Below are 21,192 nucleotides of genomic sequence, written 5' to 3'. Positions count from 1 at the left end.
TCCCGACGAACTCGACGGAGCCGGGAGATCGAGATGTTGTCAGAGACGATCCTATTGTCGCGGATAAAGTTAACGGTCGACGTCGATCTAATCGCTATCCGGAGTTGATAGGTGAACGAGTGATTCAGCAAAGTGGATTATTTTTTTAAGAAACCATGAATCTCCTGTTGAGATCAATAGGAGGGGAGAAAGTGATCGGATAAGATTTTGTGTGTGATTGCTTAATCGGTGGAGGAATTTAAGTTGAGGACAACACAGAGAAGAGAGTGATGCCGCTTCAAACTCGATGAGAACTAGCGAAAGAAATCTGGGAGGCCTATCCTTTATCTTGAAAGACTATGGTAAACAATAGATAAATAAAAACGTACACGTCAATTGTTATACAAAAGTACATTGTACATATATAATGTAATTTTACTCTTTAAGAGAAGTCTCAGAAATACTATATTAAGAATCTCTTAAAAATTAAATTTCTTATTATAATTTATATATACACAGTATTTTTATAAAAATTTCTTGAATTAGACTGCTTTATAATTAATTTTTTATTCTTGGTTTAAATTAAACAAAATTATAAGAAATGAAAATTATAAGAAATACATTATCTAAAATAAAGATAAATAATTAATTCTTTTTACTTAATTTGTTTCTATTAATAAAAAATTCGAATATTATAAAATATAAATGTAGGTTATAAATTGTTCTTTTTTTTAAGATTTACAAGATATATGTTTTTTCAAAAATTAAGTGTGCGTAAAATTGTGCGGTGTAAAGTTGTAAAGTTAAAAATACATGCACTAGGGATTGTATCGATTTGATCGGATAGCAGTGTGCAATGATAAATATTAAAAGAAACGCCGAGAAGACTTGTCGCCCGAAATCTGGTGGTTTTCTTTGAAATATTAAAAAAAACAGAGAGAAAGAGGGTGAATGCTCATACAAATTGCCGGTTTACCACGAGAATCAGATCGGGCAACAGTCGTCCGGGGTTGCTCTTCATCAATACTTGATGAAGAACGAACCACTTATGTGGAGCGTGAACTGTGTTTCTTTCCATAATACAACGCCTTTTTCGTAAATCGATGTTTCAAAACGACTGTTTCGAAACGATGTAAAATTTTATAATCCGAAATTTATATATCTAATATTTCTATATTTCTTCTCTCTCTCTCTCTCTCTCTCTCTCTCCTTCTCTCTCTCTTTTGTTTACATGAAAACGTGAAGTTTTCTTAATATAATATCCTTTTTTCTTTATCTCTCTCTTTCTTTTTATTGAAGCTTGTCTATTTCTGACTTTATCCTCTCTTATGACTATAATTCTCTTACAAAAGTTACGTTTGTGTGTCCAACAAATATTTGGCTATCCAATTATCGCCGACCAAACCCCAATATTCTGAAACATAGGGTGAACCCTTTTGTGCTGCATTTTTTCATAGCTCTTGTAAGTCCCCCGCGTCAAGGGTGCGAAAAATTTAATTATTTCTATTTTTTTTATAAATGACGCGTTTACCAACTACAATATTATAAACATATAAATTTCTAGATAAGCAAAGTTAATATTGCCCCCAAAAAATTAAGTTAATAATACATAGAGAAGAAAGTGATAATATAGCCATTACAGATAATATGGCCACTTATATTATTTCCGTTATTAGTTGACGAATTCTAGTAATTATTTATAGTATTATTTGTTTAGTAACCTGCCGTTATATAATGACTTTAATATAACAAAACACAATAAGTCAACATTTGTTATAAGATATTTTTACTTGCGAGAAATTCGAAAGTTGTAATTTTTAAAGTTAATTACTTTAGATAAAAGAATTAGAATACTTATAGATGGGTAAATAAATTTAATATTTTACTTGTAAGACAAATTTCTATAAAATAACAAATAAATATTGTGTTTTATATAAAAATGTATTCTTTTATATATTTTATAATTTTTTCTTTTACATAAGTAAATGTTTAACTTCAAAAAAAATTAATAAACTAAGCTTTATGTATTTAAAAATAATAGCTAAAGTTAAAAATTAATTTTTTTGAATTAATAAAGTTACTAACTTTCTAACTTTTTATTGCTTAATTTTTAACTTTTTAATTAGTAACTAGCCAAATTAAATGTACCGCAACGTCATTTGCTTTCTTTTATATGATAATAATTAACAATTATTATAACTATAATTGCAGCTACGTGCTCGAGAAACAAAATAGCAATGTTTTGCGATGTGAATCTGCATCTAGGGCGAAGGTGAGAAGATAATTTTTTGCGGTAGATCAGATCGAATGTTTTTGAAAGGAACATTTCCGGAACGAAGAGGCACATGAAGAGCTTCAATTGCGATTTCGTGAACGAAGATAGAACGGTCCCCATGGCGAACAGCGGCCATGGGGTCGCTGTTAACGGCGTAAGTGCTCCTGGTTCGGGCACGTTATCGAGGGAAGAGAGACGCAGACGAAGGAGGGCCACCCAAAAGTATCGAACCGCACATGCTACACGGTAAGACTACGATAAGTGCAGAATCGAAATTCTACTGAAAATAAATAGGCCGAAAAACCAAAACATTGAAATATGATTATAAAGAGACCACCTGTAACACAAATTTTAATTGTATAATTAAAGAAAGGTCGCCAGTATCGACATAGGTCTTCTATAACTCTTGGTTCCTAGAATACAATATTTTTGGTGCTGTTTTAGAACTCATTTTGTCAGAGACTCGATTCTACTTATCTCATAAAAAGCTTAATTATTGCAAAATTTAAAACAATATAAAAATTGCAATATTACCTAATAAAAGACATTTTTTAATTTATGTTTCAAAATTTTATTTTTAGTTTTTGTTCAAGAATTATAATCCAAAAATTAAGTAATATGTTAGTATATTGGTGATTTTCTATATTTTAAGAATTCAGGATTGTATAATAACGTATTAATTTTTTAATTTAGTATAAATTTTTAATTTAGTATAAATAATATTCAAAATTAGGTTTTAATTTAACCTATTAAAAATGTTATCTGGAAAAGTTATTCGGAGAATTTAATCCCAATTTTAATGTCATTAATATATCTTTGAAATTCTTTCCTACGACGAAAAAAGGATTGCTGCTTAAAATAGATCATGTTTATCTCATCAGGGAAAGAGTCAGAGTGGAGGCGTTTAACTTGGCATTTGCGGAACTGCGAAAGTTGCTGCCGACGTTGCCACCGGACAAGAAGCTCTCGAAAATCGAGATTCTTCGGCTGGCAATCTGCTATATCGCTTACTTGAATCACGTACTTCAAGCTTGAACTTGTGTACTTCGATAAGCAGAAGGTAGAAGATTTAAAAAATCATGACAATTTCTTCATCATCATCACTTGCTGACTGAAATGCGAATTGACTATATAGTAATTGTTTTTCTAAAACTTTAATGCTTTAAACGATAAAATATAATACCTATTTTGAGCCGACACGAATTATTTGGATGTGTAACAACGCATATATTCTTAATTAATGCATTAATACCGTACGTATTTTTAGAAAATTTTAATTGTACTGAAGACAAAATCGTGATTCAAAACGTTTATTTGTAATTTTTATGTAATTTTTATAATTTAATTAAAAATACAAGCATTGTTACGCATATCAATAACTCATATTAACTCGAAATTGGTATTATTCCTTTCGTTTTATTTAATTTATTAGACTGTCATAATTGTTATTTACTTTTTAAATCTTTAAAAACTTTTAATTTAAAAATTCTTCATCTTCCTTTAATATTCTTTAAACTAATAAAGGATAAACAGTAAATTAAACTTAAAAATTAATTTACATTGATAGAAATGAACAAAGAAATATTATCTATAGTATATATGTACATATATCATTTTTAAAACAATTTCTTTTTGAACTAGTTTTTGGGGGCAAATTATTTTTATCATTTTTTAATCTCTGACTGGAGATCCTAAACAATTCCCAATTAGATTAGCACGGACGTTTAAGCACTCAATGTTAAATGAAGGAATATAATTTGGTACATTCAACAATCATTGAAGATGTAACTGTCGCTATTAATCGCGCAGGATCACGTTTATCGTGCGATATTCTCAAATTGATTCGATTCCCGCGGATTAGTAGGTTACCTCGGGACAATGGAGGAACGTTCCCATGGGAGATTGCTATCCCTCCGCGTTCCTTCAAATTCTACTACCACCCTCGACAGTCATCGTCCGGTCGCGTATCCGATCGTTGTCGATTATACGGCGTACGAGCTTAAATGAAAAAGAATGGAATTGCCGGCGAGGAGGTCAACTTCACGGATCGTCGCCTTGCGCCTCGTTTCCCGGTTCTCTGCAAATGCGATTGTGCGACTCGGTCCACTCGGAGATCCGCGTGAGATTGATTGTCCTTGCGAGTCGAACTGACTCCCCTGCGGAAAAAAGCACTGACGAATTAAGACGAAAGAAACCCATTTCCATGAATTGAATATTTAAAATGGTTTTAAGTTATAAAATTATTATTTCATGCTTGTTAGCTTTTTTTTAAACTAAGATTAATACGAAGGATTTGTTTGTTTATGATAACTGACAAGCTAAAATGAGACTTTTACTATATATTTAATGAAATTTGATCTTGAATGAGCAAAACAGAATAAATATGTAAAGAACCATCGAACGGAAATGTAATATGTCTTTTATGGAATTTTTTTCTAAAGATCAGATATAATTAGTTAAATTGTTTAGATTGTTTTATTTTGGTATCAGTACTTTATGGACAACGCTGTCATGCGAGTTTGTTTTTCATTAAATATGTAGAGAGATGGAGACAAAGTGAACAAATGACAATGTTAATATAAGTAATAAAAGGTTACGCAAAAGAGTTTATATTCGTGTCCATTTCGCGAACAAGCCAATTAAGAAGTGATCAATGAAACAAACATACATAGTCAGGTGATTTCTTAATTTATTTGCTATTCTATTAATTAATTTTTCTTGTAATTATCAACTCTATAAAAGTAAATTTTAATTGTAAGAAATATTTTGCTTTTTTTAAATAATTTTATACACGGAGAGAACAATTTCTTTATATGTTTATGTGGATTTACTTTATTTATTTTATTTATACAACCTAATGTGTTATGCAAAACATTATCTTTATTGACTAAAGAAAATGTGTTCTTTTATTAAAAATTAAATTGGTGGTATTATTAATAAATAATGAAATAATTGTATTTGATTCTCCAAATAAACAGGTTTGTTTTAAAGCATATATTTCTTCGTTTATAATAAATTTTACTAAATCTAAAGAAATCTTTCTCTCTATGTAGCATATTGCAAAATATACGCAATGTATATAATCGGGAGCGTTAATTCAATGCGCGCATGAATTTATAACGTTTAATCTTTTTTTCATTTCTCTATAAAGTATATAATTGAGCATTATCACATTAACTGTGTAAATGAAAAAAATATTTCGTAAATGTCTTAGAGAACTTTGCACGTACTAAATTAATAAATTTGAGTGGTATTAATATTTTGTATCCCAAAGAGAAAAATCAAAATAATGTCTATTTGATGACGTACATTGATCAAATTTATGCCATTTTTTTATCATGATTGGAATTCTCGATCTCATAACTTAAAAATAACTATCTCAATTTATTTTTTATTGTGTTTTTTTAATTTTTAGAAAATGTGATATTCATTTCTCTACTGTATATAAGAATGTTATTATAAAAATGTATGATAAGTATACAATAATTTAAATAGGTGATAATTGGAAATCAAATAATTGACACCATTTCTTTGAGTTTATTTTTTATTATAATTTTGTTGAATGTATTCTGTAACATGATGCTAATCAATAAAATTTTGTTTAGCGATAAAATTGGATTAATTATTTAAAAATTGTTAATAAAAAAGCGAAAGAGAGAGAGGGAAAAAAAATGTCAAAATTTTATGTAATTTTACGAACAATTTTGATGTTATTGTGATCTTATTTTGACATTTTTTTTACTTTTCTGCTTTTGTAAACGATGACAGTGTTTATTACAAGATGTATAATTAATAATCGATTATTAGTTATGATTGTATCGTTTATTGAAATTAACTTACGAATTAACATAGTTTTCACATTTGTCTTTAATTTATCGCAATCTGTCGACTTTCCTACAATCCATCTTTGCATTATACTCAAATTCAAGAATAGCTCTCTCAAGGTAACATCAAGAAATTCTCCGCTGAGAAACGTAATTTTTCACACAAAAATTAAAACATTTTTACGCAAAAGAATATTATAGTACATTCCTTCAATGTATTTTTGTATTTCTTAAAGTTTCTGATTTAACCATCCAGCTAAAAGTTACCAAAATTTAAAAACTTTAAACTTCTTTGATTGATTTTTTTCTTAATCAATGACGAAAATTTTGATCGTTAATATTTAAATTTCGCTCTAAAATCAGATGCTAAAAAAAAACAATTTTCTTATGTAGCAAAATAATTGTTTTGCTGTAGTTATACGTAAATAACTCTTAAAAGAGATTTAAATAAAACTTTTTTTATTAACATTTGTTAGAGTTTTATTTAATAAATGTAAAAAAATTTAACTTAATTTATAATACTACTTTTTTATCAATATTGTAAATAAGCATTGTAAAACGCAATTTTACTTAAGAATTTAGGAATAAAGAAAAAATTAAGGCCAGTATTTATAGTCGTACCTTATTTCAAGATTGTCTCAAGTAATATTTAAAATGTTAATACGGCTCTGTGATTGATTGATAATATCTTAATACAATATTTAAGACAATCTCAAATATAAGACTCGACTATGAATACCGGCCTAAATTACTTTTTTGTTATATGTGCGTAGAAAGCTGTCTCGTGTACCTGCATATTTATTATAGTAATCATGCATAATTTTTTGCCAGTAATTATCTTTCTCCAGAACACATATACTGTCGCGGATGTCATCTTATGACGTTATGCTCATTAAGGTAATAAAAAAGTGTTCCCTGTGCGCACGTTTGTACAACAAATTACTCATTGTTTCTCGAGTAAAGTTGATACTTTTTATAGATATATGTATATAATCGCTTCAAAGCCCACCACGAAGTCTCGTTTGCGCACGATCATTTAACACACTCCGTGTTCTAATAATCGCTTATGAGTTTTATAAGCGTGCTCCTTCATCCACCGACGAAGGTGGATCGTTGACTTGTGAACTATAGGAAAAACGAGAGTTAGGTACGAGCGAAAAAAGTACATTGCGTCGTTATCCGAGCTGACGTGATTTTCAATAATTATTCTCGCGTAAATTGCAAAGTATGATATTTATGTGTACGTGATATTTATTTGTTGATCTAGTGCAAATATCGAATAAGAAAAAGAGTTTAATTAATACGTACTGTTGGAATTAATACGCACTAATTAACGTGAGACTTAGCAAGAGACTGTGGAGAAGATTTTCCTTTTAAGATTTCGCTTCTGAATATCACAACGATCTGATTTTGAACATGTTGAATATTCGATCAGCTGAGAATTAGAAACGAAGACATTCAGAGTAGATGACAGTCGAGGAACATCGCACGAGAGATAAAGATTTGACGAGATGAAATTGTTTGCGCGACCAAAATGCTTCTCCGAAGCGATAAGCTTGGTGACAACTGTCAGCTGTCTCTTAGGACTTCGTGTTTTTGAATATCCCCGCGGTCATCCAAGACCTATACTCAGTTTCATCTATCTTTTGTTTCTTTATGGCATTTACTGCAGTGGCTCGGTAGGCATGGAAAAAAAATACTATGCAAACGTTAAACTGATGAAACTGGAATATGTTCTGTATCGATTATTGTCGTACATTATTATTATGTCTGTGATAGTCAAGATGTTATTGGGCTGGTGGCATACAAAGGTGAGCATATAAAATAATACGCAATGCCTGATAAAAAAAGAGTGTAACAAGCTCTATGACAAAAGTTTGTATTAATTATAATATTATAAATTTTCAGAAATTCAAAGTTTGTCACAAAAAGATTTTTGAGATCGACGAAACATTACGACAGCTTGGATTATCGGTGAATTATAACAGAATATATTATGCGACAATCGGAACGATAATCATTTGGATTACAGGCTCCTTTATAATGTGCATCGTGGTTTTCATTCACTTACACATACGTATAGACTTATTTAGTTCAATTTATGTTATACTTGTATATACATATTCGATGGCTGTCAACTCTATTAATATTTTCGAATTCTATATATTTGTGAGGTATGTAAATTGTTCCTTCAAATAATTAAAAAATTTATACACTTATATTATCCCTTCAATTATATGCGAGTCTCCGAATCAAAGCGATATCTACTGGTAATTTGTAAAACAAGCAAATTTGTTAATTTGGCTTCTCTCTTTAAAAAATAAATAGTAAAAGAAATTCTTCAGAACTATTACAAAAAACTATTGTATCATTAAATGCTGAGAAATAAAGTCTCTCCATAGACGTGCCAGGTCCCCGTGCGATTTTTTTTTATAAAACAAATTTCAAAACAAAATTTTCTTAAAAATTCTTGACAAACCGTTGTTTTCCTATTTATTTATTTACTCACTGCCGAAAAATGGAAACTAGATGATAAACGAAATTCGTTACTTGGTTTAGAGTTTATTAATAATTATAAATTTTCAATAAATAATATTTATTAAAATAACTATAAAATCTTCAACTACAGTTAACATACATTTTATAAATACATATATACAGTATATATCAGACTTTTTATTTCTTTTAAGTAGGAAAATAATACTATAATAATATAAGTAGGACGTGACAGACTTACATTTACTTGGTATATTCAAAAAGTAAAGAAATTTCTTAAATAGTGCGCCAACATGATCTATAGAAAAAGGTAACCAAAATGGCATAGGGTTTTTAATTTTAGTCTGTTTAGTACTTAAAATGGACTTTTTTAGATGTCCAAAAAAGTAACACGGGACGTCTTTAAAATGTTTTAAAAATGTTCTACAGTTCCAAATGCATTGTAAGCTAAATAATTGTATGTATATAATCATGTGTGCACATTTTTCAATAAAATACAATGTATATATGAATGAATAATGACACAATGCGTCATTTGTATTCGTACGCTGTTTTGGCGTCAGAACTGGCAGTCCTGGTTTGCTCCTCAATAATGACAAGTAAATGACAATGGACGATTTTTCGGAAAATAAGCAAATTTATGAAAGTTATTTGATTTTTGCTATTAAATCGACAAAATCTTAAATAAGTAATTTATATTAAAATTTGAATAAATAATTTTTTTCCGTCATATTGATTCGCTATTTGTAGTTCTGCTATTTTAATTTTAGCTTTATAATCAGTATAGCTTTTAAAACAATAAATAAGCAATTTACATCCAAATTTAAATAAATTTATTTTTTTAGCCATTACATGGGATTTACTATTTTTAATTTTGCTATTTTGACTTTAGATTTGTAATCGGCAACCTCAAAAACTCTTAGAATCATTGCAATATAAAAGTTATCTGTTCTGAGTAGACCGTTAACATAAAAAGCTCAAATAATACTGCACAGTGCCATTAGCGAAATAGATATAGCATTAGCGTGTTATTTCAAAAGTTATTTTTTGTACAAATCATGTATTTTAAGTAGATACCGCAAAAAAAATTATACAGTCAGATAGTTAATTATTAACTGTATTTACTAATTAATATGTAAAAAAATAATAATTGTTTTTGTTATGTTTAACATAATTTATATATAACGTTGAAATTATGTATTATAATAATTCTCTCTGTCTATAATAATCTTTTCATATCTTTTCTGTCTTATGTTCTTATCAATGGATATTCATTTAATGCAGATGCTTACAAATGAAATTCGAATTAGTCAACAAACTGTTGTGTAAAAGTGTAATAAATTTATCGATGAAAAAGATGAAATTGGGCATCTTTGAAATGAAAGATTATACCCAACTTATGAATACCGAGAAACGGAAGCATATTCCCCTTATGAAAACGTTATCTCAATGGCGTCAGCAAGTGCAGTCTCGCAGAAGAAATATTTCGATATTAGAGAAGCAAAATCCGGTTGTATCTCACATTCAATCTCAATTCGAAAAACAATCAAAAAATCAATTTAGGAAGCATCCCACGATGACAAGATGTCAAGAACGTAAATATCTGTTACAAATAATCAAGTAAGTTCTATTACAAATAATTTCTTAACATTGTATTGTACATTGTTATGAAAAGAGCAAACTTCATGAAGAATACATACATTTGATTACACTCAGCTTTAAAACATTTTTTATAAATAAAAATTGATTCAAAATCCATACATTTTTGTCATTAAGGTATTCGAAATATTCAAAATTTGTAAGACATTCAAAACTTTTCTTGTAAAGCATTTGGAATATTTAAGTTAGATTAAAATAATTTTTTTGAGATACAAAAGAAAGTTTTTTAAATAAAAATATTTTTAATTATCTTTAAATGCTTTCAAGACAGGTGCATCTAGAATTATGTAAAGTATCGAAAATAATATGCACTATTCTCGGAGTGCAGACTGCTTGGGAAATAGCAGTAATTACTATGTTTCTCACTGGTGCTCTTTATAATTTATACGTTCGATACATAATGCAACAACATAAAGTCAAAGGTTTAGCAACGCAAACCTCTATGACGTTGGCATTGTCTTTTCTTTATATTGTGAAAGCCGTTTCTTTAAATTACGTTTGCAAAAATGCGGCCGAAGAGGTAATTTATCTTGTTAATAATTGTTCTACTACAGATTTTGATTAGGGTAACATTTATTTTTAGGGAAATAAAACTATTGAAATTATTCACGCGATTTATGGATGCGACGCAGACATCGATATGCAGGAAGAGGTTTGCTGAAATACATTAATGTAACTGATGTTGCTATTACATTAATGTATTATATAATTATCGACCGCAATTGTTTCAGATTCAACAATTTGGTATTCAAATTTTGCAAAGTCCGGTGATATTCACCGCGTTTGGGCTTACTTTGAATCATCGTGTCTTAAACATGGTTTGTATATGTTAAATTTATAAAACGTTATATTAGCGATTTTTAAACAAAACAACAAAATTTATTTTTTATTAACTTCTGTTTAATTTAAGTCCTACAAATTAAACAAATCCAAAATGTTAAATTTTCGAAAAATAAAAAACTTTTTATCTTTTTTATCTTTAAACCGTTTATTGTATAATAATTTTTTCTTTAACGTATAATAGGTATAAGAACAAAATTATTAAATAGGTTTTGATTAATGCATGTATTTTGAAAACATTTCTAAAAGAAAGAATTAAAAACTTCTAGATTTGTTTGATTCTTATAGAAAGTATATTATTCATTGCCTATTTATATTTATATTTTCTGTTTGATTCTTGTCGAAATAAAATTGTTCACAATGTGACACTATTGACAGAAAATAATTTGGCATCGTAACTACATTTTTTTAAATGGAATTGTTTAATTTTTGTAGGAAACCCTTCAATATGTTATATTTAATTAATATAATATTAAAGAAAGATTCAATATTATCCTTTTCATAGTTTTCTAAAAATAAACTTATTTTTATGACACACACACATTTTCTCTCTCTCTCTCTCTCTCTCTCTCTCTCTTTCTCTCTGTCTTTCTCTCTCAACCATTATTATATTATAAACGCAACATATTTATGTTTTTTTGTTTATAGATTTTTAAAACTGTAACTATTTACATGGTTATCATGCTACAAGTGAGCAACTCGCTAGAATCAAATAATGCTATAGACTTTACACATTTTTAATTATAAAGAGTCGTGTGTGTATGTGTGTGTGTGTGTGTGTACTACTAAATTTTTATAAGGTCATCAAACTGACATACCATTTTATCTTTGTGTGAGTAGTATTTTTTAAACAAAAATGAAAAATAAAACTTTGGAAAAATATAAATATAAGTAAAAAAGTGTCTTTAATCAGATAATATACCAGTTTTTATAATATTGTAGATGTTTTTTAGTAATTAATGTATTTGTAACATAATCAAAAATAAATGTTTAAAAATTTGCGTCCTAAAATAACGGTATAGTAGACATTTGTACAAAATATTTACAAGTTAATGTATATGAGAATTCCTTATAATATTTTTGTTGATTGTACAAATTACTTTATGCTGTCTTGTAAGATGCAACATGTAACTGTATATGAAAGTTAGATTACATTAGATTTATTTCTAGATTTTAGACTTTATTTTTAAAAAGTAAGCTATAACCTATGAGACTTTATTTCTTTAATTATCTTAGTAGTTTATGTTTCTATCAGTATTAATAACTGTAAATATTTTCTGAGAAATAAGACATAATTGAGATGTCGCTTTAAATATGCTAGTATTGACAATCTTCCTACCTTTTCTTTAAATTATGCGAAAATTAATTATGTATATTAAAAGAAATATCTCAAAGTTGTAAAAGTAAGATTACATGTGTAAAAATAATATCGCATATGTCTTAAAAATAAAAATTACGTACAATAAAATAGTAGTGTTATAGTCTATAAAATATTCAATGAATTCTTTTTTACTATCTCCCTTTGAACCTCATAATAAAATGTTTCACGTCATAATTTATGAAACGAGATCAGCGTCACGCATTTCCCTCTTATTCGCTCTCTACAAATTGTACAGATAAAAAATTTTACAATGTAAAATAAATTACATACATATAGTATTAAATACAATATAAAAATGAATAGTATATTATTTAATATATGCTGTCAAAGAAATTTTTGATAAATGAGTTTGATAAATTTATATAATGAAGCAACAATGATGCCTGCATGGCACATTTCTACATGTTTAATTATTTCAACTTGAAAAAGCCAACTGTACGACTGCAAATATCAACCATGACGAAGAAATGTACACTGAACGTGAAAGCATTATGCGATCGTATAAGCATATATATATATCAAAGAAAAATGTGTGCATCAGTTATATTGCCTGTCCGTTTTTATATTCACTACTCATTTCTCTTTGTTGTTACGACGTCGGTGGTGTTATCGAGATATAGTATATCAGAGTGTATAACCTTTTGAACTTGGAGTTTGTTGTAATATGCGCGATAATTACTTGTAATTATCATAAATAATGTGCTAAAAAATACCATTTGTGTGTAACAATATTAATTATCAAAAAATTGTTGAGATTATTATTAATAATTTACAGAATAATTTTGTCTAATGTAATTATCTATTAAAAATCTGTTCTATCGCTATCGATTTTCTATTTTACAACTATGTCAGTAATACGAACCTGCATTTTTAACCTTTATACTATCGTTAACAAGATAGCTCTTAGCTTAATACTTCGTACGATATTGATCTTCTCGATGAAGTCTCTTGGGCATTCATCCATTATGGGATCACGGACGCCCAATGTATTTGTCACTTATTTCGCACCGCTTGTCTTGTCATCGTTTAAATTCATTATCCATCTCATAATACTACCGTTCTTCATCAATAATTGTAATTTCATTATACTTTATTTAGCATTAACGTCATCGAATAAAGGTTGCCATAATCTTTAAAAATTCGAAACGTTCCGTAATGACGATATTCTTTTTCTTCAATGTGAATTAAGTACAAATGAATAATGAATACTAAAAAAGTATTGATTAAAAGATAAAATTTTTCTTTCGATTTCTATCGTTGGAAAAAGCTGTTATTAACATAAAAAGATAAAAATAATACAATGAATAAAAAGAAATTTGCTATTGCATTATGTTTAAAGAGATTATAAGAATATTAATTCAGTAAATTGAAAAGTTGTGTATTTTTTAACACTGTGTAAGACTTTTATTTAAAGATAGATATATAATAATGTATTTCTGTTTTTATTTTTATTTTATGTATTTTTATTTAAAAAATAAAATGCAAAATTAAAATAAATGTGAAAATAAGTAAATAATAACATTCTTTAAGTAAATGAGCAATTGCAATTAGTTTTGATAAATTAAAAAGTAATTTTTTACGTAAGTACTTGTTATTTTTAAATCACGCAGGAAATAAATAAAATTGAGGAAATAAGTTTTTTTCGGTTTTGTTCCAAAAAATACAGAAATATGACTATAATAATGACAGGGAAGTTTACTGATAAATTACTTATTAATTAATGTTCCTAATTTGAAAGAAATTTAAAACGATTGTCATAAATAAAAATACAAATAACGTCATTTTAAAAGCAAAAAATTCGTAAAAAAAGCTCGGGAAAAATTGCTTTCTCCAAAATTTCTGAGACATCTTTTCGGACACCATTCATGGGGACATTACATAACACTTTGACAATCTAATGAAGCGAAATTCTGACATTTTACGGCGTATTCGCTGTGGGAATGAATAAAAAGGCACGAGCAACTATTTACGCAATAAGCTCGCGAGTCGATATTGATCACGAGACAGACTAATGAATCCTTTGGGACATACGGACATCACAAGGCATATATCATGAATAACGTTCATTTGAGTCGCACGTTTACCAGTTCACCGCAGCCGCCACCTGTTCGACCACCTTCAGCCGCCTACCTTTGTCGGGGGTGGCTTAGTATTACGCTGTTCGCACGTGTGTGGAACACGCGAGGTGACGCAGCCAACGACGCTCATCGTTTATTTCTCGATTGCGTATACGTGTACAATTAATCGACGAAGGCGAAGGGCGCCATCGTTTGTTGTTATCGTCGAAATCAGCGAGGGGTAGATCCCCGATCATCCACGAAGATGTTCGAGCCGAAAACCTTGCAAGAGATGACCATGCCACTTTTAGTGGCGAATATCATAGTCGGTATGGGATTTTGGACCAGCAAGAGAGGCAGGCTTCTAAACATCGTGTACTCGGTGATCTGCCTGGTGACTTACTGCTCTCTAATGAAGCTGTCGATGACATATTTTAATGACTATTATCGCCACAAAGCGAACAAGCTCGGCAACATGACGTTCCAAGCGATCTTCTACGCCAACATCTGCATGACGGTGTGCCTCATCCCTTGCGGCTGGTTGAGGAGAAAGGTAATTTTTTCGAGGATCGTCGAGGGCGACTTTTCCGCGCATGAGATTTCAATTTTCTAAAATCTAATAATTAATATTACAAACTCTCTATTTGTCGTAAACAGAGGCTTTGGATTTAACGAAAGCTCAATCTTCTGTAACTTGGATCTTTTTATGGAAAAATATCCGCTAAAGAAACACGAATATTTTTTTTTTTCCTGATAGGCAAATACATAGTGCACAATAATAGCATTATAAATTAATATAAATTTTACAATAATTATATACGACAAAATAATACGCCATAACGCCTAACACGTCATACAAAGCATTTTTGTAGAATAAAATTTGTAAATATGTGTTAGAAATTAAATAAATCCATTTGAAGTGATAAATATTTTACACTTATTTAAAAAATTGTTTGATTTTGTATTTTAAATTTTGTTGTGCTAAAATGGGTAGCGAAAAAGATATGGTACTATATACGCTCCCCTCCTATTTACATTTTGTACAATAACAATTTGTTAATATTTAATATTTTAAATTGAAAACTTAATGCGCACCCAATTACATTTATCGATGTGTTATTTAATTGATTCTAGACTTAAAGTTACGAAATATTTATTACTTAGATTGTTCTTTATAAAAATGTGACGACATTATAATGAATCGATGAGAAACAGGAGTGATGATGTTTAATCTCTTACCACAAAAAATGTAAAAATTAGTTTTGTTTAAAAAAACAGTAGTTTGTTTATAAAATTATATATTTATCCAAAATAAAGAGAAACTATTGCAGAATATCATATTATTATTTAACTTTGCATTACTCGAAATGTGTAACAGAATAAAATGTTAAATAACAAAAAATATGCACTCAAGTGAATATATATATATATATATATATATATAGGAATATGCGTTCCACTTAGCACTCCCAACGCTTTCGAAATCATTTCTTCCTTGTTATTTAACAAGGTAAATGTCGAGCGTTGCGAGCGTCAAGTAGAACGCGCCCATATTTGTGTGATATGATATGCTCGAGTTTAAAAAGAATAAAGAGATAATTGTAATTAAATGCTAAAGTGTATCTTTGTGAAAAAAAATTTAAAAGGCTCGAAAATGAAAATATGTGTCTTACAACAAATGTTGATTATTTGCGTATGAGCATATTCTCGCGGTTGCATAACATCGTCTAAACACGGGTTAATAATCAAATCTAAATTATAATTTAAGAATAATTACAATTATTATTAAACATGTACTTTTATAAGTTATATCTGGATTAATTATATTTCTAAATGTTTTATGTAACATAGCTAAAATATTCTTCTTTAATTGTTAAACATTTCTTTTTAAATTTAATTTTGTAAATATACTACTATAAGATAATTCATCAAATCAACAAATACTATTTCAAAATTAATTGCGCGAACGGCCAACATTTTATTAGTATTTTTATAAAAAGTCAATATTTCTACTGTTTAGAATTGCTCTTTCTCAAAATCTAATCAGTGATGGAATAAAATATTTTGGAAAAAAGATATGAACATTGAAAGCAGATAAAGAAATAAGAGATCCTTATCTTTTACTGACAAATATTAAACAAAAATTATAATTTTATCTCTTTTTGAGTAAAATAATTTTATATAATAATTATTCTAGTAGATATATTCAATGTAATATAATTATTATTCTATATATTTAAAAGACAAAATTATTTATTTGCCGAATATTTTAATAAAAAAGCAGAAATCTTTTTTTTACTAGTTTCAATTTTATATCTTTTTTTCAGATTCCTATCGCTGACTAAATTTTCGGAAAAAGCAACTATTTTTTACCTTTAAATTGAAGTCTAAAAATTTTTATTAAAACTCGAGTTATAAAAACTTAAAATAGAAAAGCAAGCAGCTCCTGGAGTTTAATGAGTTATATATAATTATAGACTATAATTTTTATGCAAGATTTTGTCATATAATTCAATAATAATGTTGGTCCTATCGGGGTGCAACTTTCGCAGCATATGAAGGCAGCAATGATGCGTATTCTAATGTGTGAGAAAACTATGGAGCAAATGGGATTACAGAGAAACTATCGAAAATTGTATCTGAATCAGCTTTACGCTCTCATATTCGTCGTTGTGATATTCATCACATTCATAGTCGTCAATTACGACGGAATGTTCATGGAAAATACGCCCGTGCATATTAGACTTATCCTTATAGGCGCCGGAACTTATCCCATTATTTTACTCTACGTGAGCGACGTATCGTTCTTGCACTGGGTCAGGTAAAGAGATTTTTTATACATATAAGTATTATAAACATGTAAAAAGCTTTGCTAATTAATCTCATCTAACGAATACATGAGAAGCTTAGCATTAATTCGCAATAATTCTTATATCTCGACTACTCCATTGTACAAATTTTTTCGCAATATTATGACGACCTTTTTAAATTTTTCTTTGTAATATAATATTAGTAAATGTTGTTTAATTTTTTATTTTATTTTTATACAGTTATTTTTGCTAAAATTAATGCTTTTTATATTCAATTTTCAATTATACTGTTATTTCAACTATATGTAATTAAAAGCTATATATTAAATAATTGTTGCTGCTTTTTTCCGTCTTGCTACGAACTTGTTTAAAGATACTCCAAGATACGATTTGAGCAGCTGAACAATCTGCTGCAAGGCATGCTAACAACCACGCCTGATTCGCCTCAGCACAAGAGGGTGCTGAAAATGAAGGACGAGTGGAACAAGACTTTTATTGCATCCGCGACGCAGCAAGATCGTAGGACCAAGGACAATACCGACACTATGAGGGCCGTGAAGTAAGATTTTTTTACTCTTTAGCACGCATAAATTAAATAAAATTTTGCATAATTTCGCATCTCAAGATTATTATGTATACGCTCGTGCATTTTGTACATGTATAGGTATACAAATACAATTACATCACTCAGAACTTGCAGAACATATGGTAACGAATCGTTTATGAACAACGTAAATTATATCTTTATTTATTATACACACATATTTATTTCTGCAAAATCTAACAATTAACACATTCACACGATCAATACAATATTACGTTTTTTCACAAATTAATTAAAACTGCTAATTGATAACATAATACTATTTTTGTTACATTTACAATAGAAAACAAAAGCTGTTATTCCTATTTCATCAGTTTCTTTTCTGTTTTAAACCATAAATTATTGACTTGATTAAAACTTCAATTGTTTTAAATCTTTTTTTTTACTTTGTTTTACTTGTTTGACACAAGAATTTCATAATTTAATTTCCATTTTTATTGCAATATTATATAAAATATTACTAAACTATTACTTAAACTATTAAACAATTTTTTTTGCAATATAGTATTAATAAATGTTTTATTTTTTATTTTATTTCATCTTTACACACATGATTATTCTTATTAAAATTAATGTTTTTTATATTTAAATCTTAATTACACTATTACAATATTTTAGCGCTTATCTCACATTGCATTGTTTAAAAATAATTTTTATAAATAATTGTAATATTTTCATAAATCAACGTACTTACACTTTTATAAAGAAATGACAAATCGATTGCATGCGTATTAATAACGGCATTGAATAAATACGATATTATTACAATGCACATGCAATAACGATCCATTTACCATGCTAAGATCGCAAATAAAATCAATCTTTATTTTGAAATAATATAATAAATACCTTTTATGAAACAAATTTATTTATTAAAATTCAACTGAAGAAAAATTTTTTAATAGAATTAGATGCTATATTTCTATTAAAAAAAATAGAAATACCTAAACAATTTATCATAACTTTATATTTTGAATTATAATCTGAATACTTTATTATAACAAAATAATCTTATCTTTTTGAAATAATTTGACTAACAGTGTTTTTTTCTTTATGTTGGACAAAGGCAAGTTCATTTAGAATTAATCAAATCAACCAGGAGTACGAATGAAGCTTATGGCATACAGATACTTCTTTCCATGACGATATCGTTTGTATTTATCACTAGTCTGCTGTACTACGCTTACTCAATTTTTTCGTTAAATCTTAGCAGAGAAGTATTTCGACAAGAAATGATACCGGTTGTTGGTTGGATTCTGTTTTATTCATCGAAAGTCCTCGTCATAAATCATATGTGCGCCATGGCGAGCATTGAGGCAAGCATTGAAAATATCTTAATATTTAAAATATACATAGTAAATATTTTTAAATATTTTTTAAAGATTTGACTCTCTCGAGTTACAAAAGTCGCGTGTTACAAAAGTCGAATTTAATATTAAATATGAAAATAATTATTATTATTGTAATAAATTAAATTAATTTTAAATATACAAAAAGTTTTTTACACGTTTGTTTTGAAGTTAGTTAAACAAATTATTTCTAATATTATTGCTTTCTTGAGAAATGAACAAAATAAATTATAGTTTGTATACATAGCAACAATCGCAATATCAATGCGCGAATTTTTACAGGCTGCGAACACAGGAGATATAATCTGTGAGTTGTACGAGCCATCGACCAGCAAAGAATTTCGTGCAGAGGCAAGTCCATTATCTTACGTTAATTAAATAGTTAGAAAAGAGACGAAACAACAATCAATGTTAAAATTATTTGCAGATACGGGACTTCACTCTGCAGTTGATACAGAACCCGTTAATCTTCACGGCGTGCGGATTCTTCAATCTAGATCACACATTTATTCACGGGGTAAGCATTGACGAATCGTATTGAAATTTACATAAAACAGAAAGTCATTTTGAAGATATGAAATGATAAGTTTCTCAAGATTTATAAAAGACTGTATAGCTTGAAAGCTGATAGTGCTCATCAAATTTAATTACTTCAACTTCTAATAACGTTGTTCACAAGTATTAGTTTTCATTTACTTCTTGTTACTCTATGTTTTACTTGACGAAGAAAACTTCGTCTTTATGCCTTCATTAATTATTAAAAGTTATAAAATCTCATGTAGCGTGTTAATACAAAGAAGAACGCGCACGACGTGAAATTACAAATACAAGATATTTTGTACTTTATTAAATAAAAGTTTTTAATTTTTAATTATAAAAATAAAGTTTATTGAGATTTCTGTAATGAGAAAACGGTTTTTCAGTTTTTGTGTAAGATTTGTGGAATTTTTTTTTGGACTAAGAATATTTATTTCTTGCTTCTTCTCAGGTTATTGGCTCGGTCACCACGTACCTTGTGATTCTCATCCAAGTCGGAGATTTGGAACCAAAGTCAACAAATTCTACAAGATACAACGGAACAAATTTGACTATGACCGATATGTTTACGACCGCTTCTTATCCATAAGGGCAAATTTCGCGCATTTTTTATTTTTCCATTATTTCGTATAAATTTTTTGAAGATTTGATGAAGTATGCATGATCGTGAATTTATGAGTGCATATACTTTGTGTGCGTTTGCGTGATGCAGAGACGAAATAAAGTTAATTTTTTTTTTTATTGGGCTGTACCTTTCATATACTAATATAATAATATATTTGAACACATTAAAATATAATTTATTTATATATAAAAAAGCAAAAATATAACTAACCCGTTACAATCCATGCAGCAAAATATATCTGAGATATAATCAGATATCTTTGTGTTTACAATTTTAAATCAATTTTAAAATATATTATTGTCAAATATTCATAAAATATTTATAAGACATCATTACTTGATATCACGTATTATCTGTAAAAGAATATCTCTGCAACATTTTCATATAATATGGTCGGTATTAACAGTTTTAAACTAGTTTAAATACTTTTAAATTAGTTATCTCAGAAATATTCTTAAGATACTTGATAATGCAACAGATATTCTGACATATAAATATTTTCAAGATATCTCTGTGATACATTTTGCTTTATAGGATTTAAATAACAAAAAATTGTTATTACTTGTTTTATATAATAACAATTTAGCAATAACGTAAAATTTTTTATAATAGTAATGATAACGATCTATTTGTTAAATGTTATTTCTTCAACCTTGGCTGTATCATTATCATTATGAAAAAAACATCATTATCAAATTGTTATTACAAAAAAGAGTAATATAACAATAATAATAATGGAGTTACTTCCCATCCTTG

At 28.2% G+C, this 21,192-nt stretch overlaps 2 protein-coding genes across 5 annotated transcripts; both read left to right on the top strand.

Moving 5' to 3' along the window:
* The first annotated feature begins 30 nt into the window (after positions 1 to 30).
* LOC105838599 (helix-loop-helix protein 1) lies at positions 31 to 6,995 on the top strand. 4 transcript variants are annotated; one of them, XM_036284345.1, is made up of 4 exons: positions 31 to 341; positions 2,191 to 2,500; positions 3,136 to 3,314; positions 6,910 to 6,995. In XM_036284345.1, the coding sequence occupies exons 2-3, from the start codon at positions 2,325 to 2,327 to the stop codon at positions 3,287 to 3,289; spliced, it is 330 nt and encodes a 109-aa protein (XP_036140238.1). In that variant the 5' UTR covers positions 31 to 341; positions 2,191 to 2,324; the 3' UTR covers positions 3,290 to 3,314; positions 6,910 to 6,995. The 4 variants fall into 4 exon arrangements, with proteins under 4 accessions (XP_036140238.1, XP_036140241.1, XP_036140239.1 ...); XM_036284348.1 differs by lacking the exon at positions 6,910 to 6,995 and adding an exon at positions 4,119 to 5,016; XM_036284346.1 differs by lacking the exon at positions 6,910 to 6,995 and adding an exon at positions 4,116 to 5,016.
* A 155-nt stretch (positions 6,996 to 7,150) lies between these two features.
* LOC105838596 lies at positions 7,151 to 21,098 on the top strand. The gene is made up of 14 exons (XM_036283661.1): positions 7,151 to 7,889; positions 7,987 to 8,252; positions 9,859 to 10,194; positions 10,501 to 10,753; positions 10,817 to 10,885; positions 10,965 to 11,051; positions 11,722 to 11,808; positions 14,699 to 15,064; positions 17,064 to 17,332; positions 17,695 to 17,880; positions 18,992 to 19,241; positions 19,557 to 19,625; positions 19,702 to 19,791; positions 20,263 to 21,098. Exons 1-14 carry the CDS (start codon positions 7,590 to 7,592, stop codon positions 20,398 to 20,400), a joined length of 2,766 nt encoding a protein of 921 aa, XP_036139554.1. The 5' UTR covers positions 7,151 to 7,589; the 3' UTR covers positions 20,401 to 21,098.
* The last annotated feature ends 94 nt before the right edge of the window (positions 21,099 to 21,192 follow it).

Source organism: Monomorium pharaonis, chromosome 3 (assembly GCF_013373865.1).
Source record: "Monomorium pharaonis isolate MP-MQ-018 chromosome 3, ASM1337386v2, whole genome shotgun sequence".
NCBI classification, from domain to species: domain Eukaryota; kingdom Metazoa; phylum Arthropoda; class Insecta; order Hymenoptera; family Formicidae; genus Monomorium; species Monomorium pharaonis.
This window is presented reverse-complemented; position numbering and strand designations above follow the sequence as displayed.